The sequence below is a fragment of the Stegostoma tigrinum genome, chromosome 29 (genome assembly GCF_030684315.1).
Source record: "Stegostoma tigrinum isolate sSteTig4 chromosome 29, sSteTig4.hap1, whole genome shotgun sequence".
Classification (NCBI taxonomy): domain Eukaryota; kingdom Metazoa; phylum Chordata; class Chondrichthyes; order Orectolobiformes; family Stegostomatidae; genus Stegostoma; species Stegostoma tigrinum.
In genome coordinates this window covers 7,461,569-7,479,791 of record NC_081382.1, presented here as the reverse complement: position 1 = coordinate 7,479,791, position 18,223 = coordinate 7,461,569, and the positions used below count along the sequence as shown (strand labels likewise).

The following is an 18,223-nucleotide window of genomic DNA, read 5'->3' as shown; positions in this document are numbered from 1 at the left end:
AGACGTGTTATATGGATTATCACAGCCACTGTTACAAAGGGGAGCTGGGGAACTCAGTTGTGCGGGTTGGAAAGGGATAAGGATAGTCCAGGGTGCAGCTCAATATACAAGAGAGGGAGATGGCAGAGCGTGCGAGGCAAAGAGGTCATGTTGTCCTTAACTATAATTAGTTTTGTGATTGGTGCTAGAAATTTTCAACAACTGATTATGTTGAAGCACTTTTGAGACAACTCTTAAGGACGTATACTGCTTGCTTGCAGCAAGGAGACCAAGCTGGAAGGGGCAAAGGGCGGGCAGGGTCACAATCTAAAGCCATCTCTCCAAAGTAGATAATAAAATGTGAGGCTGGATGAACACAGCAGGCCAAGCAGCATCTCAGGAGCACAAAAGCTGACGTTTCGGGCCTAGACCCTTCATCAGAGAGGGTCTAGGCCCGAAACGTCAGCTTTTGTGCTCCTGAGATGCTGCTTGGCCTGCTGTGTTCATCCAGCCTCACATTTTATTATCTTGGAATTCTCCAGCATCTGCAGTTCCCATTATCTCTCCAAAGTAGATACCTCCTTTCCTTCCCTTGATGCAAGAACAGATTTCCCACTCTTATCCATCTTCATTGGCTTAGCATATTGTAGCTTTAGAGATGGATTGAGACCATTAATTGCCACTGCATACAGATTTTAAGGGTCTCAATTGGCCTCAGGGCAATCTTTATCTGCACCCACAACCCATATTAAGGGTATTAGATGGAGGTCCTTACCCACACAACTTACATGGGATCTCCATCATTGAAATCAGCCCTTCAAGAAGCTGAGGAGCTGTAAAGCTCCCCCCAGAGGAGGAAAAAAAAGATATAGCCAACATCTTTCTTTTTTTTTAGTTAAAATCAAAGTCAGACAGGGTAACATGATGATGTTGAATCGTTCAGATTTAATCGGGGACAATTCGGATTGAGTGCCCCACTGACATTTTTCCAGGATCTGCAGATACAGGATTGTCACAGTGAGAAGAATTTGGAAACAGTTGTAAACCACAACTAAATTGGGAATTCCCAAAGGCATTTTTAAATACGTAGTCTTTCATAAAACTCATGGTTTAATTTTCATTTTGTGCTATTGACTGTATCAAAGTCACCTACAAAAACAGACATTAAAAAGTGGATAAAGATTTATTTGGGTCCTGGGAATCCAGAACACTGATGTGCCTTCTGAACATACCCCCTAACACTGCTGTGCTAACTTCCAGATCACAAAATCACAAAGGTGAACTGAAATGTCAGATATCAGTATTTTTATTGTAATGCATGTGCTGGCATTGTCTTGTGAAGTGGGAGGCCACAAAGTTGGGAAACCTTTAAAAATCAGCAGACTGCCCAAAAAGCAATAGGGGAGATGGAGGTGATGAAATAGGAGGGTAAGCTAGTTAATACTATAGAAAAAACTGTAAGAGTTTTATCAGTTATATGAAAAGGTTAGAGAGAGGCAAGAGTGGATACTGGAAAACTACAATGAAGCAGTTATATTGGGGAACAAAGAAATGACAGATGATCTGAATGGGTACTTTGCACCAGTCGTCATGATGGAAGACACCAGCAGCATGCCAGAGCTTCAAAAGAGTCAGGGGCCAGGAGAGAGTGTAGTGGCCATTGCTAAGGAGAAGGCACTGGGGAAGCTGAAGCTCTGCAGGTGGATAAAATCACCCGCACTACACCCCTGAGTTCTGATGGAGATAGCTGAGAGGTGACAGAGGCATTGCCACAAATCTTTCAGGGAACACTGTCAGGGAGGGTCACAGAGGAGTGGAATTTGGCTAATGTATCACCTCTATTTAAGAAAGCAGAGAAGTGGAATACAGGAAACTGTAGGCAAGATAGCTTGACCTCTGTTGTTGGTAACAATGGGCTCCTGTAGAATCTTAAGGGTGAGACTGCAGAGCACTTGGAAGTGCATGGTAAAATTGGGCTGAGTCAGCATGGCTTTGCCAACGGGAGCTCACACCTGATAAATCTGAGAGAATACTATCAGGATGCAATGAACAACTGTAGACAAAGCAGAGCCAGTGGATGTGATCCGTTTGGATTTCCAGAAGGCCCTTGATAATGTGCCGCACAAGAGGCTGCTAAAGAAGATAACAGCTTATGGTTTTACAGACAAGGTACTGGCGTGGATGGAGGATTGGCTGACCAGTAGAAGGTACGAAGTAGGGTAAAGGGGGCTTTTTCAGGATAGTTGCTAGTGACGAGTGGAGTTTCACAAGGGTCAACATTGGAACCACAATCATTCAAATTATACATTAACGATCTGGGCAAAGGAACTGCTGTATATTGAATCCGCTGGTCCTGTTGTAGCCTCCTCTACATCGGGGAAGCCAAGTGGAGGCTTGGGACTGCTTTGTGGAACACCTATGCTCGGTTCGCACCAAACAACTGCAACTCCCCCTCACACTCCTTGGGCAACATGTTCATCCTGGGCCTCCTGCAGTGCCACAATAATGACACCTGAATTTTGCAGGAACTGCATCTCATATTCCAGTCAGGAACCTTGCAGCCCAATGGTATCAATGTAGACTTCACAAGCTTCAAAATCTCCCTTCTCCCTACCACATCCCAAAATCAGCCCAGTTCATACCCACCTCCATAACCTGTCCTCCCACCCATCCACTCCTCTGAACTCAAGCCCCACGCCCACTCATCCTGCCTCCTTGACCTGTCCATCCTCCCTGGACCGACTTATCCCCTCCCTAACTCCCCACCTACACTCACCTTTACAGGCTCCAACCCTGCTTCCTTGACCTGTTTGTCTCCTCCCCACCTGTCTTCTCCTTTATCCATCTTCTTTCTACCTCCCCCGTGCTCCTTATCTATTTCAGAATCCCCTTCCCCTCCACCATTTCTGAAGAAGGGGCTAGACCTGAAACGTCAACTTTCTTGCTCCTCTGATGCTGCTTGGCCTGCTGTGTTCATCCAGCTCTACACCTTGTTGTCTGAGGGCGTTGTTAACAGGTGGAGGGGCAGATAGCATTGAGGAAGCAGTCAGACTGCAGGAGTACTCGGACAGACTAGCCTAGTGGGGAAAGAAGTGGCAAATGGAATACAATGCGGGAAAAATGCAAGGTTGAGAAACTTAACAGCTGTGATTCAATGGCAGAGCAGACTCGATGGTCCACATGGCCTAGTTCTGCTCCTATATCTTACAGTCTCATGATCGGAAAGCAGTCCCTGTATCCTGCCTACGACATAACATAAGTAGTCATCTATACAAACTACAAAGAGAATTTGTTTCAATAAAACTGCATCAACAAATTTTCTTCCCAAAGATGATCCATATGGAAGTCTTCAAGACTAATCTTTAACTAACGTGCATTCAATGGTAACCCTGTGTGAAGCTGGATGCACCATAGACTCCTCTGCCATTTTATATGTCTGCTTGAATTACATTGTCGTGACTGATGAGTGCGCACGTTCTACCAACATTCAAGTGGATAGCACTAGCTAACCTGGTATTAATTGCTGAAGTGGTTGTCCAGAAAATGAAAACCTTTGAATGCAGCGATAGTAGGACCTGCCGATGCTGAAGAACCTGAGATAACACGGTGGATGAGCGCAGCAGGCCAAGCAGCATCAGCGGAGCAGGAAAGTTTGATGTTTCAGGTCGAGACCCTTCTTTCCTGCTCCGCTGATGCTGCTTGGCCTGCTGCGCTCATCCACCGTGTTATCTCAGGTTCTTCAGCATCGGCAGGTCCTACTATCGCTGCATTCAAAGGTTTTCATTTTCTGGACAACCACTTCAGCGATTAATACCAGGTAAGCTAGTGCTATCCACTTGAATGTTGGTAGAACATGCGCACTCATCAGTCACGACAATATAATTCAAGCAGACATATAAAATGGCAGAGGAGTCTATGGTGCAGTGGTAGTGACGCTACCTCTGAGCCAGGATGATTCAGGTCCCACCTGCTCCAGAGATGTGCAATATCTTCGCTGAACAGGTTGATTTGAAAATATCTAAAATGTCTGAGTCACTTTGTTCCACTCACATTCACAATGTGGAGTATACCAGAAACATCTCAGTCATTTAGATCTACAGTACAAATAAAACCCTTTGACAGATCACTTTCATGCCAGTCAAAAAAACAACCACCTAACATTTTAATCCTATTTTCCAGCACTTGGCCCATAAGCCTTGTGTTCCTTGGTATCACAAATGCATATCAGATCACTTCTTAAATGTTATGTGGGCTTCTGCCGTGACCATCCTCAAAGGTAGTCAGTTCCAGATTCCCATCACCGTCTCAGTAAAAACATGTTCCCACAATGCCTCTAAATCTTCTAAATCTTACCTTAAATCTATGCCTCCCAAACACTGATCCCTTTAACAAGTGGAAAAGTTTCTTCCATTCTACCCTGAATATGAGCCTCATTAGGTTATACATCTCAATCTCCTCTTCCAGTGATAATAACTCCCTGTCTGCCCAAACTCTCTTCATTACTGAAACCAGCCTATGCAACATTCTGAAAAACCTGCAACCTCTCCAGTGCATTCACATCCATCCTATAATTCAGATTCCAGAACTGCTCACAATATTCCAGCTATGGGGTAACCAATATTTCATACAGTTTTCGCATACCCCCCCCCACTCTTAAATTTTATACAGTCAGCTAATAGAGGCCAGTAAACCAAATGCCTACTTTTCCACTTTATCTACCTGTACTGATACCCTAAGATTCCGGTGTATATATACACAACAGAGTCCCCCAATCCTTGATGCTTCCGGGTCTTACCGCTCACCACTTATTCTCTTGCCTTGTTTGCCCTACCCCAGGTGCAACACCTCAGAATTTTTCAGTTAAAATCCATTTGCCACCGATCAGCTCATCTGACTAGCCAGTCTATATCCTCTTAGTCTAAGGCTACCCTCTTCTTTAGTCACACCCCAACAATTTTTCTATGATCTGCAAAGATACTGACCAGCCCTCCTACAGTCAAGTCTAAACCTTCTATATATACACCACAAACAGAAAGGGCCCAAATGATGCCTAAAAGATCCAACTGAACAGACTTCCAGTCAGAAAAACACCCCTCAATCATCACCCTCTGCTTCCTGCCACTCAGTGAATTCTGGGTTCAATTTGCCAAATTTCTGTGGATCCTGTAAGCTTTTTGCTATCAGTTTCTCAGTCGACTTTATCAAAAACCTTACTGAAGTCCAAGTAGGCTACATCATAAGCATTGCCCTTTATCACTTCTGGTCACCACTTAAAAAATTCAAATCAAGTTGGTCAGACAAGAAATTTCCTGAACCAAACCATGATGACTGTTGAGTAATCTTTCCCTCTCAAAATGCAGATTAATTCTGTCCCTCAGAATTGCTTCTGATAATTTCCCCAACATAGGTTAGACTGACCAATCTGTAGTTTCCTGATTTATCCCTTGCTCCCTTCTTGAATAACAGTCACACATTGGATGTCCTAGTCTTCCAGCATTTCTCAAATGGTCTAAAAGGAATTGAACATTTTGCAAGTATTTCATTTCCTCCCTTGTCTCACACAACACAGGATACATTTACCAAGCCTTAGGAGATTTATCTACACTTAATTATACCAGACCAGTCAACCTATCTATATAATGTTATTTAATTGTACCACAGACTTTCTCACTGATGTCTACATCAATATTTGACCCTCGCACAAGTGAACACTGATCTAAAGTATTAATTTCGAGTAAAAAGGAGAAATGTTGCTGCTGGAAGTCCAAAAAGAGAGATAAAAGTTATTGGAGAAACTCAGGAGATCTGGCAGTGACTGTGCAGAGAAAGCACTGCTAATGTTTTGGGTCCAGTGACCTTTCTTTGGAACCACCCCAGAAAAAGGGTCAAGTATCAAGGGCCAGAAACATTAACACTGCTTTCTGTCCACAGATGCTGCTGGATCCACTGAGTTTCACCAGCAACTTCCATATTGTATTCATTTAGAACTTTAGATACATCTTCTGGCACCACACTCATATTACACAGTAGTCCTTAATAGACCTTACTCTTTCCCTCGTTAATATTTTATCCTCAATGTAAATGTAAAACAATTTGGAATTTTCTTTCATTTTATCTGCCAGTATGCTTCTAAACTCCCTGTTAACACTTCTAATCTCCCTTTTAACTTCCTACTTGCACATTCTATATGCCTCTAGGGATTCTGCTGTTTTGACCATTACAGCAAGATTACTGCTGAAAGACATAGACGAATCAAACAGTAAACATGCATACCTCACTGAAGCAAGATTAGGTTTTACCACTCATGGGAACAACAGGTGAAAGGCTGACATGTAATGTGTTACTGCAGTACAGTTTTGTAGCACATGAGTTCACCTTACTGGCTGCCACAATTCAGATTTGACACCCACATTTTAACCTTAAAAATTGGACAATGTAAACAGATGCAACTCAGAATACAACAACATGCTATCTGTATTTTCTTCTGAGATATCATTTAGGAAAACATTTACACCAGTGCCAAATATTTTCCTTTAAAATATTTAATTCATAATATGCTAAGCAATATATAGAGTGCTAGTCTGGGGTCAGCTCCCTTAAAACAACTGTTCACTAAACCATGAGAGAAGTAGGTGTACACACGTTCCTTATTTTCACCTGTAGTTTTAATCACAGTTGCACCTCCAGTCAACTGCAGCTGTACGTTACTAGTATATAGAGTCTAACACCATGACTGATTGCTTTACAGCTTGATGAATCCCTACAGTGTGGAAACGGGCTATTCAGCCCAATAAGCCCACACCAGCCCTCCAAACAGCATCCCACCCAGGCCCATCCCCTTATCTAATCCCTGTAACTCTGTACTTCCCATGCTAACACACCTAACCTACACATCCCTGAGCTCTATGGGCAATTTAACAGGTCAATCCACTGAACTTGCACACCTTTGGACTGTGGGAGAAGACCGAAGAACCCGGTGGAAACCCACACAGGCACAGGGAGAAAGTGCAAACTCCACACAGTCGCCTGAGGGTGGAATCGAACCCAGGTCCCGGGCACTGTGAAGCAACACAGTGTTAACTGCTGACCCATGCTGCCCCAAACTTATAGCACTATCAAAGAGTCAATAATTTAATCAAACTCCATCCTAATCTAATTAGTTCAACATGTAGTGGAACTGTGCAGGTAATCATAGCTATACCTTGTGAAAGTGATAATTGGCAACCACAACCTATCTGTATTTGTTTCTGCTCCTCGCTGATGCGTCTGTTTTACCGGAGTAGATGTAACTGCTGAAGCGGAGAAGAAATGTGTTGGATCATGACATTCCAGATATAGTGAGGGAAAGGTTTGAAGACCAACCAGTTTTTAACCTATCAATTTTGTAAATAGTTTAGAACAATAAAATGAGAGCCAAAGTTACAGATTAGCTGCGCAGTTTGATTGTTTAATGTACCACATACAGTGCTGCAGGGTTTGAAAACCCATCCGGACCATTCGTGGTTAGTGGTCGTATTTCAGAGGCAGCTCAAAAGGGTGACAAGTCCTTAAACCCAAATCTCTCAAGTTTACTAGTGGAATTGCTACTCCTCCAAGTATTCAATCGAGTGGAGGCAAAGGTTAATTCCTGTGCAACTCCAGATTTTGACTGCACAGTTGTCTGCAGCGTTCAGACATTGCTGTAATCTAAGTTGCAGGCTAATTTAAAAACTGTTGATAAAAATATGACTAGAGAAAACATGACCACAAAACAAACCTTCCACGCCAGACAGGGATTCACCTGCACATCCGTCAACGTGGTCTACTACATCTGTTGCTCCAGATGTGACTTTCTTTACATTGGTGAGACCAAGCAGAGGCTCAGAGACTGCTTTCGTAGAGTATCTGCACTCTGTCTGTGACAAACAACACCAAATTCCAGTCCCCAACCATTTTAACTCCCCCTTCCACTTCCTGGGTGACATGTCCATCCTGGGCCTCCCCCAGATTCACAATGACATCACCTAGAAACTGGAGGAGCAGCCCCTCATATTATGTCTCGTGAGCCTACATACCAACAGCCTAAATGTGGCTTTTACCAGTTTCAAAATGTCCCCACCTCTGGTCTCATCTCATGACCAGCCCTCCCTCTCATCCCCACTTCCTTGACCTGACACAATCTATCCACCTTCTCTTCCACCTAACTGAACAATCCACCACTCCCTACCTGCCCTCATCCCACGTACTTTTCCCATCCCCCAACCCCCCCTCTCTATTTATTTATAAGATCCCTTCCCCCTCCCCATTTCTGAAGAAGGGTCCCGACCTGAAACTTTCTTGCTCCTTTGATGCTGCCTGGCCTCCAGTTTCCTCCAGCATCTGTTATATCAGATACTCCAGCATCGGCAGTTCTTACTATCTCTGGTCAGAGAATTTGCCAGCTCTTAACTTCGATGCCTCTTCCTCACCTCATCTCTCAAACTGATTACAAACTCTCAAACTACTAACCAAAAGACATCAAACAGAAAATAGAAAACATATTTCTTTTTACCTTAAATAATATAGTTGTTATATAGCATAATAACAAAGTACATCAGACTGGGTGATGGTGTCAGGTCATTATATAACAAACATCAAAATTTTGACAATTTATAACATGTGGATTAACGCTGATATTTATTGTTCATTGATACTTGTCCTGAAGTGAGGTGGCATGGCAAATCAGCAGCAATTTAAAAGGCATCAGCATTAATCATGTTTATGTGGAGGTGAGATCACAAAAGGCAGGCTGACTTCCTATTCTAAAACATTCAATTTGTGAAGAGTGACACGACCTAAGCAACTTTCAGCATAAAGCAGCACATATACAATAAAACTCAAACAAAATGTAATCATCTTTTCTGTGGGCGTCAAATTCAGCACCTTTTGCTCATGAGGTCCACAGGAAAATATAAAGACCTCAAACAAATAATTTGAATGTTTTCACCACTTACTGTGCTTCTCTACACAGTTTCCTTTCTCATCTTCAACAAAATCAGACAGACATGGCCCACAGTGATCAAATCCAGGCGTGCAATGTTCACGTCGCTTTATAGTGCAGTCCAGTCCTCTAGGGCAGGTTCCAGCTGAAGGACACAGATGAAAATCAGTTCAGCAAACTTGCAGATTTTGCACAGTAAGATAAACAAAAACTGTTGATCCCATCTTCTTGCCCTTAAACTCCTTTAGTGCCTACCTCCATTCCCGCCCAAACAAGCTACCTATCGAGAGGTTAAATAAGATGTGATATGCAGCAAAATAGCTACAACAGTTTCTTCAGAAATTCTTTCTAACATATTTGAGTGCATCATACAGATGTCTCCAACAGCCAAACAGGATGCCATTCTCTCAACTGCTAAGTGTTGCATCACCACCAAGGAGGAGAGGTTACTAATAATTTTGGTAGTCCTTTTAAACATAGCACCAACAAAATGGGCCAATGCTGGCCCTCCTTTCATACAGTACATTATGATTCTAAAGCAGACTGGCTGCCACTTACAGGAGGTCGTAGCACCTCTTTTAAACTGCGTGGGATGCTTGGAAGTGATACATCCATTGTTCACTATTTACTTCCTGCTACTCGTATTTACAGTAAGTTCATACTTTGATTCAGGTAGCACATACTTTGCAGCAGGGGCTAGATTTTTCAATAACTTCGTAAAAACTGAAAGAACTGTGGATGCTATAAGTCAGGAACAAAAACAAAGTTGCTGGAAAAGCTCAGCAGGTCTGACAGCATCTGTGAAGGCAAAAACAGAGTTATCAGACCTGCTGAGCTTTTCCAACAACTTTGTTTTTGTTCCTGTTTTCAATAACTTCAGTTTGAAAGAAATTACATTCAACAGAACCATTGTTATTGCCTGTTTCACCTTCCTTTAAAGAAATAAATCTACATTGATGCAATAAATCACCACAAGAGGATAGAAATGCTTCACGGGTCATGCAGCAGATTTGAGAACAGGAAGGGTCAAAAACATGAAATCTTAACCCACTTTCCTGTCTCTACAAGATGTGAGCTGACCTAATGATTATTTTCAGCTTTAAAATCTGATTTCCAGTATTTGTAATGTTTATTCTTTTTGTTACCCTGGCACAAGTGTAGTCATGAATTTGGCTGAGGGTCGAAAAAAAAGAGCAATGAGTGATGACTAGTTGTTTTCCAGACTGAAGGGAAGTGCACAGCAGCATTTCTCAAGGTTTCATATTCGGACTTAGGTGCATAGTGCTTAATCTCAAAGTATGGAGATGACACAAAACTCAAACATGTTGAGTGAGGAAGGATAGTTCCAAATTTTAGAAGGAAATAAGATTGAAGAAATGAATGGGTACGCAGTCAACAAAAGTTAAAGCAGAAGTGTGAAGTGACTGCTTGTTTGTTTTTCCTATTAAAATGAGACAATATAAACTAAATCACATATTTTCAAAATGTGTTATTTATGTTAAAGTCAACACCTTTATTACAAAACAAAGTAGAAACTCTCCTTTTGCACAGGTATACACAGTCGACAGGACAATCAAGAAGTTATTTACTCTGTGGGCAAGAAATGCTTTTCTATAAGTTTTACCTGGTTATTAATAGCCCTTGTTTGAAACTCTCTCTTCAGAGATTGCTAATAACGTAAGGAATTAGCATGAATAATCACTGCTCAGTGTGCAAAGTCAATGCTGGCAATTTTTATTCTTGATAGTAATGTTTTATTGTTTTATTCAGTACTGTTTTTCATACATTCATAATTTATGACACTAACATTTTTCTCAGAAATCATTTTGTTTTTGTCGACTTTACCAGTCCAAACCAAGACATAAAAATCCTCATCTTTTTGAATCATAGAATCCCTAGGGTGCGGAAACAGGCCCTTTGGTTCAACGAATCCACACCAACCCTCAGAGCACCCACCCAAACACATCCCCCTACAAACCCACCTAATCTACACACCCTAAACACTATGAGAAGAAATTTAGCATGGCCAATCCACCTAGCCTGCACATCTTTGGATTGTGGGAGGAAACTGGCACACCTGGAGAAAACCCACGCTGACACAGGGAGAACGTGCAAACTCCACACAGATAGTCGCCCGAGGGTGGAACTGAACCCAGGTCCCTGGTGCTGAGAGGCAGCATGCTAACCACTGTGCCACCATGTCGCCCTTATTTATTGAATGACTGACTTACTGACTGATTTATTCTCACATTTTTCTGGAGTTAGAGTGAAAAGTGCTCTGTTGTGACAATCCAGCACCATTGAGGTACAAAAAGATTAAAAAGGAAACACTTAAATAGAGTTCATGTTCATTGGCCAGAGTCCCACAAGCAGGTCCAGGGCTTCTGCAAGGCTCCTGCTCTAGGCCTACTGCTGCCAGGAAACCCCCTGCTTTGGTCATTGATACCCGCCACAGTCAGTGACTTGCTGCTGCTGAAGAAGTCCACACTCCAGGCCTACTAAGCAACAAGTTCTCATTCTGCTATCGTGGCAGCCGATGCCCCGCCACCATTCTGGAAGTCCATGCATCAGGTTTACGAGCTAGGAGTCACCACCAACACCATTCCAGCATCCCTGTGATGTCAGAAAGATTAAGAAAGGAGAAAAAGAAAAGACAAAAAGGAGGCGGAAAGAAAGAATGCAGCCGGCCTGGAGAGGATGGGCTCAGCCCAAACACTACCTACTTATGCCAGCTCACCATCTTGTGGTCAGGCTGCAGGAGCTGAGAAAAATGGCTTAAGTAAAATTTGAACAAAAAAGTACAACCGTGGCAGCGCAATGTGTCAAAATATCCACGATCTCTGTATAAGGTTGCATCAATACACTATGTCAAGCTTTATTGACTAAATTAATCAGAAATCGCTTTTCGTCTGACAAGCTGCTGTGACAGTTTCTGTAAAACAACATATCTATCTTAAAAATAATTATATTCAGTAATTTTACATTTATTTATACCAATCATCTCACCAAGTTAATAGCTAAACATTACAACTGTGTTCGAGGGCATCTATCAGCAAGCACTGATAGCTGGCATTATCTATGGATGTGCAAGGGTCTCGACCTAAAACGTCAGCTTTCCTGCTCCTCTGATGCTCTGTGGCCTGCTGTGTTCATCCAGCTCCACACCTTGTTATCTCAGATTCTCTAGCATCGGCAGTTCCCATTATCTCTGGTGGTAGAGTGAACTTGCATGCCATACAACATAGAAGGCAGCAGCACCTAATTGATTAGACTGCTCGTACAACATTGTGAGCAGCAGTATAAGATTTCCAGACTCAGTTTTAAGTCATCTGCTCATTCAGCACAGTCAGCAGCAGGGAAGAACGGAAGACTTAAGAACCATACGGGAGAAGGCTTCATGGTATTCCTCAACAGGAATATCTCAGTAAGACGTTGAAAAAAGCATTTCAATCCTGGTAAAAGACATGTTGCTGCAAAGTTTGAAATATTCTGGATAAGATTAATCAGAAAAGCCAAAGCAAATACAAGCTGCATCACAGAGTGGTGGTCTGCAGGAGTGTTCTGGAATCACAGCTCAGTGGTGAACAACCAGATGTAGTTATGGTGTGTAAAGCTTCAAATCCATTAGCAGGTTAGGGAAACTTTAAAACAACACATTTATATTAAATTAGAAGCTGGACAAGTACTTATACTGCTGTACAAAACAAGGAGTATAGCAGATAATGTTACAGCTCACCAAAGGGATAAATGAAGCAACAACCTGAATCTAGAGGAAGGAATTCTGATAATAAGTGAAGCACGAATCCAGAAGCAACACAGGTCGATCCCAGTGCAGGAGGTCAACAGAATCCATTCAGATCTTCAGACACACAACACAAAATAGGGAAGACAAGAAACCAGCACAGTGAATATGCCAGGAACCAGACAGAAACTTTGTAAAGTTAGGCTGAGGTGGCTAAGAGCCACCAGAAATGGAACATTCATTAAACAGGCTACTACTAAATCTTCTACCTGCTAAGAGCATTAAGATTAGTTAAGTTGGTATCAAAAATTTGTTGCGTACTGTTTATGTAATGGGAATATGTAACTGTACTGGAGTACGCAAATATTTTCCACCATTATCAACATGATGAGCACTCTGATTGCAAAAAACAGCAAGGTTTGCAAAGCGAATCAAGCAATGTGATAGACAATTAAATATACCCTACTGGACCTAACTGACGAGCGTTGACAGTCACTTCATTATGAATACAAATGGCTGAGGGGAAGGAGACAGTACAAACCAATCAACAATGTGAAGTATGAAACTTATGTGCTTCAGCACAATTCTAAGGAGGATCTAAAGTGTAACTCTAGTGACACAGGTTAAAGCCAGGCATATGGAACTTCATAAAATTCACTGAGAAAGAATGAACAAAGTCCAGTAATTCAAGGTACTGCAAGGGAGTAATTGCTTGATTCAGAGATTCAGGACACTGCAAATAAGAAACTGGCTATTTCAGCATGGAAGATGCATCCCAGTAAGGAAACCTAAGAGATTAAAAACTCCCCAGTTTAAAGGATTAAAGACCTCAGACGGTCAGAAAGCAAATCAAAGACAATAGTCTTCAACCTAACAAACTACCAGTCATAGAGTCATACAGTACAGAAACAGACCCTTTGGTCCAATTCGTTCACACCGATTTGACATCCCTATCTGACCTAGTCCCATTTGCCAGCATTTGCCCTATATCCCTCTAAACCCTTTCTGCATATACCCATACAGATGCTTTAAAAATGTTGTAATTGCACCCACTCCAACACTTCATCTAGCAGTTTGTCCCACACTGACTGTCTCAGACACTGCGTGAAATAGTTAGCCCTCAGTTCCTTTTTAAATATCTTCCCCTTCTGACCTTAAACCTACGTCCTCTAGTTTTGGACTCACCCACCCTAGGATAAAGGCCTTGGTTATTCACCCTGTCCATGTCCCTCATGATCTTATGAAACTCTATAAGGTCACCCCAGGGGAAAAATGCCTGAACCTATTCAGTGCCTCCCTATAGCTCAAACCCTCCAGGTCCAGCAACATCCTTGTAAATCTTTTTTGCAACCTTTCAAGTTTATCAACTTTCTTCCTATAGAAGGGTAACCAGAGCTGTACACAGTATTCCACAAGTGCCCTTGCCAATGTTTTTTTTTTACAGCTGCAACATAACATCCAATTCCTATGCTCAATGTTCTGACCAATAAAGGTAAGTGTGCCAAACGCGTTCTGCGCCACCCTGTCTACCTTTGACTCCACTTTCAAGAAACTATGCACCTGCACCCCTAAGTCTCTTTGTTCGACACCGCAGGGGCCTTTCATTAACAGTACAAGTCCTGCCCTAGTTTGCCTTACCAAAATGTAGTGCCTCACATTCATCTAAATTAAATTCCATGTGCCACCCCTCAACCCACTGGCCCATCTGATCAAGACACCGCTGCCCTCTGAGGCAAACTTCACTGTCCACTACACCACTATTTTGGTATCATCTGCAAATGACTAACCATGCCTCCTGGGTTCATATCCAAATCATTTATACAAAAGGCAAAAAGCAATGAACACAGCACTAATCCTTGTGGCACATCGCTGGTCACAGCCTCCAGTCTAAAAAGCAATCATCTACCACCACCCTCTGTCTCTTACCTTCAAGACATTTTTGATTCCAACTGGCTAACTTCCCTTGGATCCCATGTGATCTAACTTTACTAATCAGTCTCTCATGCGAAACCTTGTCAAAAGCTTTGCTGAAATACAGATAGAGAGCATCAACTGCTCTGCCTTCAATCTTTTTTGTCACCTCTTCAAAACACCCCAAGTTAGAGAGATAATTAAGCAGATGTTCACCTGCACATCTGCCAATGTGGTATACTGTATCCACTGTACTTGTTTTAGCTTCCCCTACATTGACGAAACCAAGCAGAGGCTTGGGGATCGCTTTGCAGAACACCTCCGCTCAGTTCGCAATGAACAACTGCACCTCCCAGTCATGAACCATTTTAACTCTCCCTCTCATTCCTTAGACGACACGCTCATCATAGGCCTCCTGCAGTGCCACAATGATGCTACCCGAAGGTTGCAGGGACAGCAACTCATATTCCGCTTGGGAACCCTGCAGCCCAATGGTATCAATGTGGACTTCACAAGCTTCAAAATCTCGCCTTCCCCCATCGCATCCCAAAACCAGCCCAGCTCGTCCCCTCCCCCCACTGCATCCCAAAACCAGCCCAGCTTGTCCCCGCCTCCCTAACCTGTTCTTCCTCTCACCCATCCCTTCCTCCCACCCCAAGCCACACCTCCATTTCCAACCTACTAACCTCATCCAGCCTCCTTGACCTGTCTGTCTTCCCTGGACTGACCTATCCCCTCCCTACCTATACTTTCCTCTCCACCTATCTTATTTTCTCTCCATCTTCGGTCCGCCTCCCCCTCTCCCCATCCCCCGCTCTGAAGGAGGGTCTAGGCCCGAAATGTCTGCTTTTGTGCTCCCGAGATGCTGCTTGGCCTGCTGTGTTCATTCAGCTTCACACTTTGTTATCAAGTTAGTGAGACATTATTTCCCATGTGCAAAGCCATGTTGACTATTCCTAATCAGTCCTTGTCTTTCCAAATGCAGATAAATCCTGTTCCTCAGAATCCCCTCCAACAACTTACCCACCATTGATGCCAGGCTCACCGGTCTATAGTCCGCTGGCTTACAGCCTTAAACAATGGCACCACATTAGCCAACCTCCAATCTTCAGGCACGTCACCTATGATCAACAGTACAAATATCTCAGCAAGGGGCACAGCAATCTGTTCGCTGGCTTCCCACAAAGTTCTGGAAAACACCTGATCAGTTCCAAGAGATTTATTTATCTTGATACGTTTTAACACCTCCAGCACCTCCTCTTCTGTCATCTGAACTCTTTCAAGACATCACTATTTTCCCAAGTTCCATAGCTTCCATATCATTCTCCACAGTAAAGACTGACACAAAATACTCATTTAGAATCTCACCCATATCCTGTGGTTCCATGCACATATGGCCATGCTGATCTCTAGGGGGCACCACTCTCTCCTTAGATGCTCCTTAACTCTATTAGCCAAAGCTAGCTCATGTCCCGTTTTTGCCCTCCAGAATACTCCTACTGCCCTTACACTCTTCTAGAGATTCACTCAACCCCAGCTGTCTATACCTGATAAGTACCACCTCCTTTTTCTTGACCAGAACCTCAATTTGTCTAAACATCCAGCATTCCCTACACCTACTAGCCTTGCCCTTCATACCTACAGGAACTTACAGTCTTTGAACTCTCATTTTCTTCTGTTTTGTTTTATTTATTTGTGGGATATGGATGTCACTGGCTGGCCAGCACCTGCCCATTCCTAGTTTTCCTTGGGAAGGTGGTGGTGAGCTGCATTCTTGAGCCACTGCATTCCATCAGCTGTGTGTTGATCCACAATGCTATGAGGGACGGAATTCCAGGATTTTGAACCATTGACACTGAAGGAACAGCGATAGATTTTGAATCAGGATGGTGACTGGCTTGGAGATGAACTTGAAGGTGATGTTTTTCCCACACATCTGCTGCCCTTGTCCTTCTAGATTATAGTGGCAGTGGGTTTAGAAGGTGCCATCTGAGGATCTTTGGTGAATATCTCTAGTGCATCTTGTCGATAGTACATACTGCTGCTACTGAGCATCAGTAGCGGAGGGAGTGGATGCTTGTGGGATGTTGTGCCAAACAGCCTGCTTTGTCCTCCATTATATCAAACTTCTTGAGTGTTGTTGGAGATGCACTCATCCAAGCAAGTCATTCTGCTGACTTGTGCCTTGTAGGTGGTGCACAGGCATTGGGGAGTCAGGTGGTGAGCTACTTACCACAGTATTTCTAACGTCTGATCTGCTCTTGTAGCCACTGGTCTATAGGGGCGAGTCCAGTTGAGTTTCTGGTCAATGATAGTCTGCAGGGTGTTGACAGTGGGGGATACAGTGATAGTAACACTGTTGAAGGGGTAGCAGTTAGATTGTCTCTTATTGGTGATGGTCATTCTTAAAGGCCTCCCACTCCCCAATAGTCCCTTGAATTGTGAATAACCTCCCCCAATCAACTTGTCGAAGTTCATGTCAAAATTGGCCTTCCTCCAGTTTGGAACTTTAACTTTTTGATCAGTTCTATTCTTTTCCATAACATTTTGAGACCAGAGTCATGATCACTTGCCCTAAAGTGTCCCCTCACTGACACTTCAGTCACTTGCCCTGCCTTACTTCCCAACAGAAGATCAAATATTGCTCTCTCTACCTCTCTCTAGTAGGTACATTCACATATTGAATAAGAAAGTTTACTTGTACACACTTAAATTGTTCCCTTCCAAGCCCTTAAGGCTAATGACAATCCCAGTCTATGTTTGGGAAATTAAAATCCTTTACCATTACAACCCTGTTATTCTTACAGGTATCTAAGAGCTCCTTGCATACATGCTTTTCAATTTCCTGCTGGCTATTGGGTAGCCTATAATACAATCCCAACAAGATGATCATCCCTTTCTTATTTCTCAGTTCCACCATATAACCTCACTGGGTGATCTCCCAGGAATATCCTAAGTACAGCTACAATGTTCTCCCTAACCAAAAACACCACTCCCCTTCCTCTCTTGCCTCCCTTTCTATAGCATCTATAATCTGGAACATTAATCTGCCAGTCCTGCCATTCCCTGAGCCACATTTCTGTAATAGCATGATATCTCAGTTCCATATACGCTAAGTCCAAAGAGAATGTGCTCCAGGAGATAGTGAAACCTCCAGATTACTTGAATTTGTCAAGTCAGAGACTTGAGAACATTGGATAGTGGTAGGTTATATAAACAACTGTACCATATTAGCATGCAATAAGCTTACAATATGCTAAATACAACACTGAGTTAGATCAGGAAATGGTTTTCTTCTACCACAAAAGGCCCAGATTCCTATACTTGAAGAGAAAGGCAGTAGCAACCTTTATCAGTAGCAGTAGCTAATTTAGCATGTTGAGCCAGCAAGCCTATCAAAAGCTAATAGCTTGAATACAGAAGGCTGGCTGCAGTATTTCCAGAAACTATAGCTTAAAAGCAAGATCTGAAGTGAAATTTAGAAGCTTGAATAAATGTTTGACTATTTTGTACAAAGAATGCCCAGAAGGGGAATAATTCTTGACAGGTGCATGTTGTACAATTAGGTGGACGTGCTTGGGAATTATTCAGTCCTACTAGCTGATAAGGCCAAGTTTATATTATGATTTACC

At 42.8% G+C, this 18,223-nt stretch overlaps 1 protein-coding gene across 1 annotated transcript in view; it reads right to left on the bottom strand.

The window, feature by feature from the left end:
- The window catches only part of LOC125465253 (neural proliferation differentiation and control protein 1-like), a 184,640-nt gene that overhangs the window by 80,402 nt on the left and 86,015 nt on the right, over positions 1 to 18,223 (bottom strand). The window contains exon 6 of the mRNA XM_059638142.1: positions 8,952 to 9,083. Coding sequence (XP_059494125.1) covers positions 8,952 to 9,083 — 132 coding nt within the window. The remainder of the gene's footprint in view (positions 1 to 8,951; positions 9,084 to 18,223) is intronic.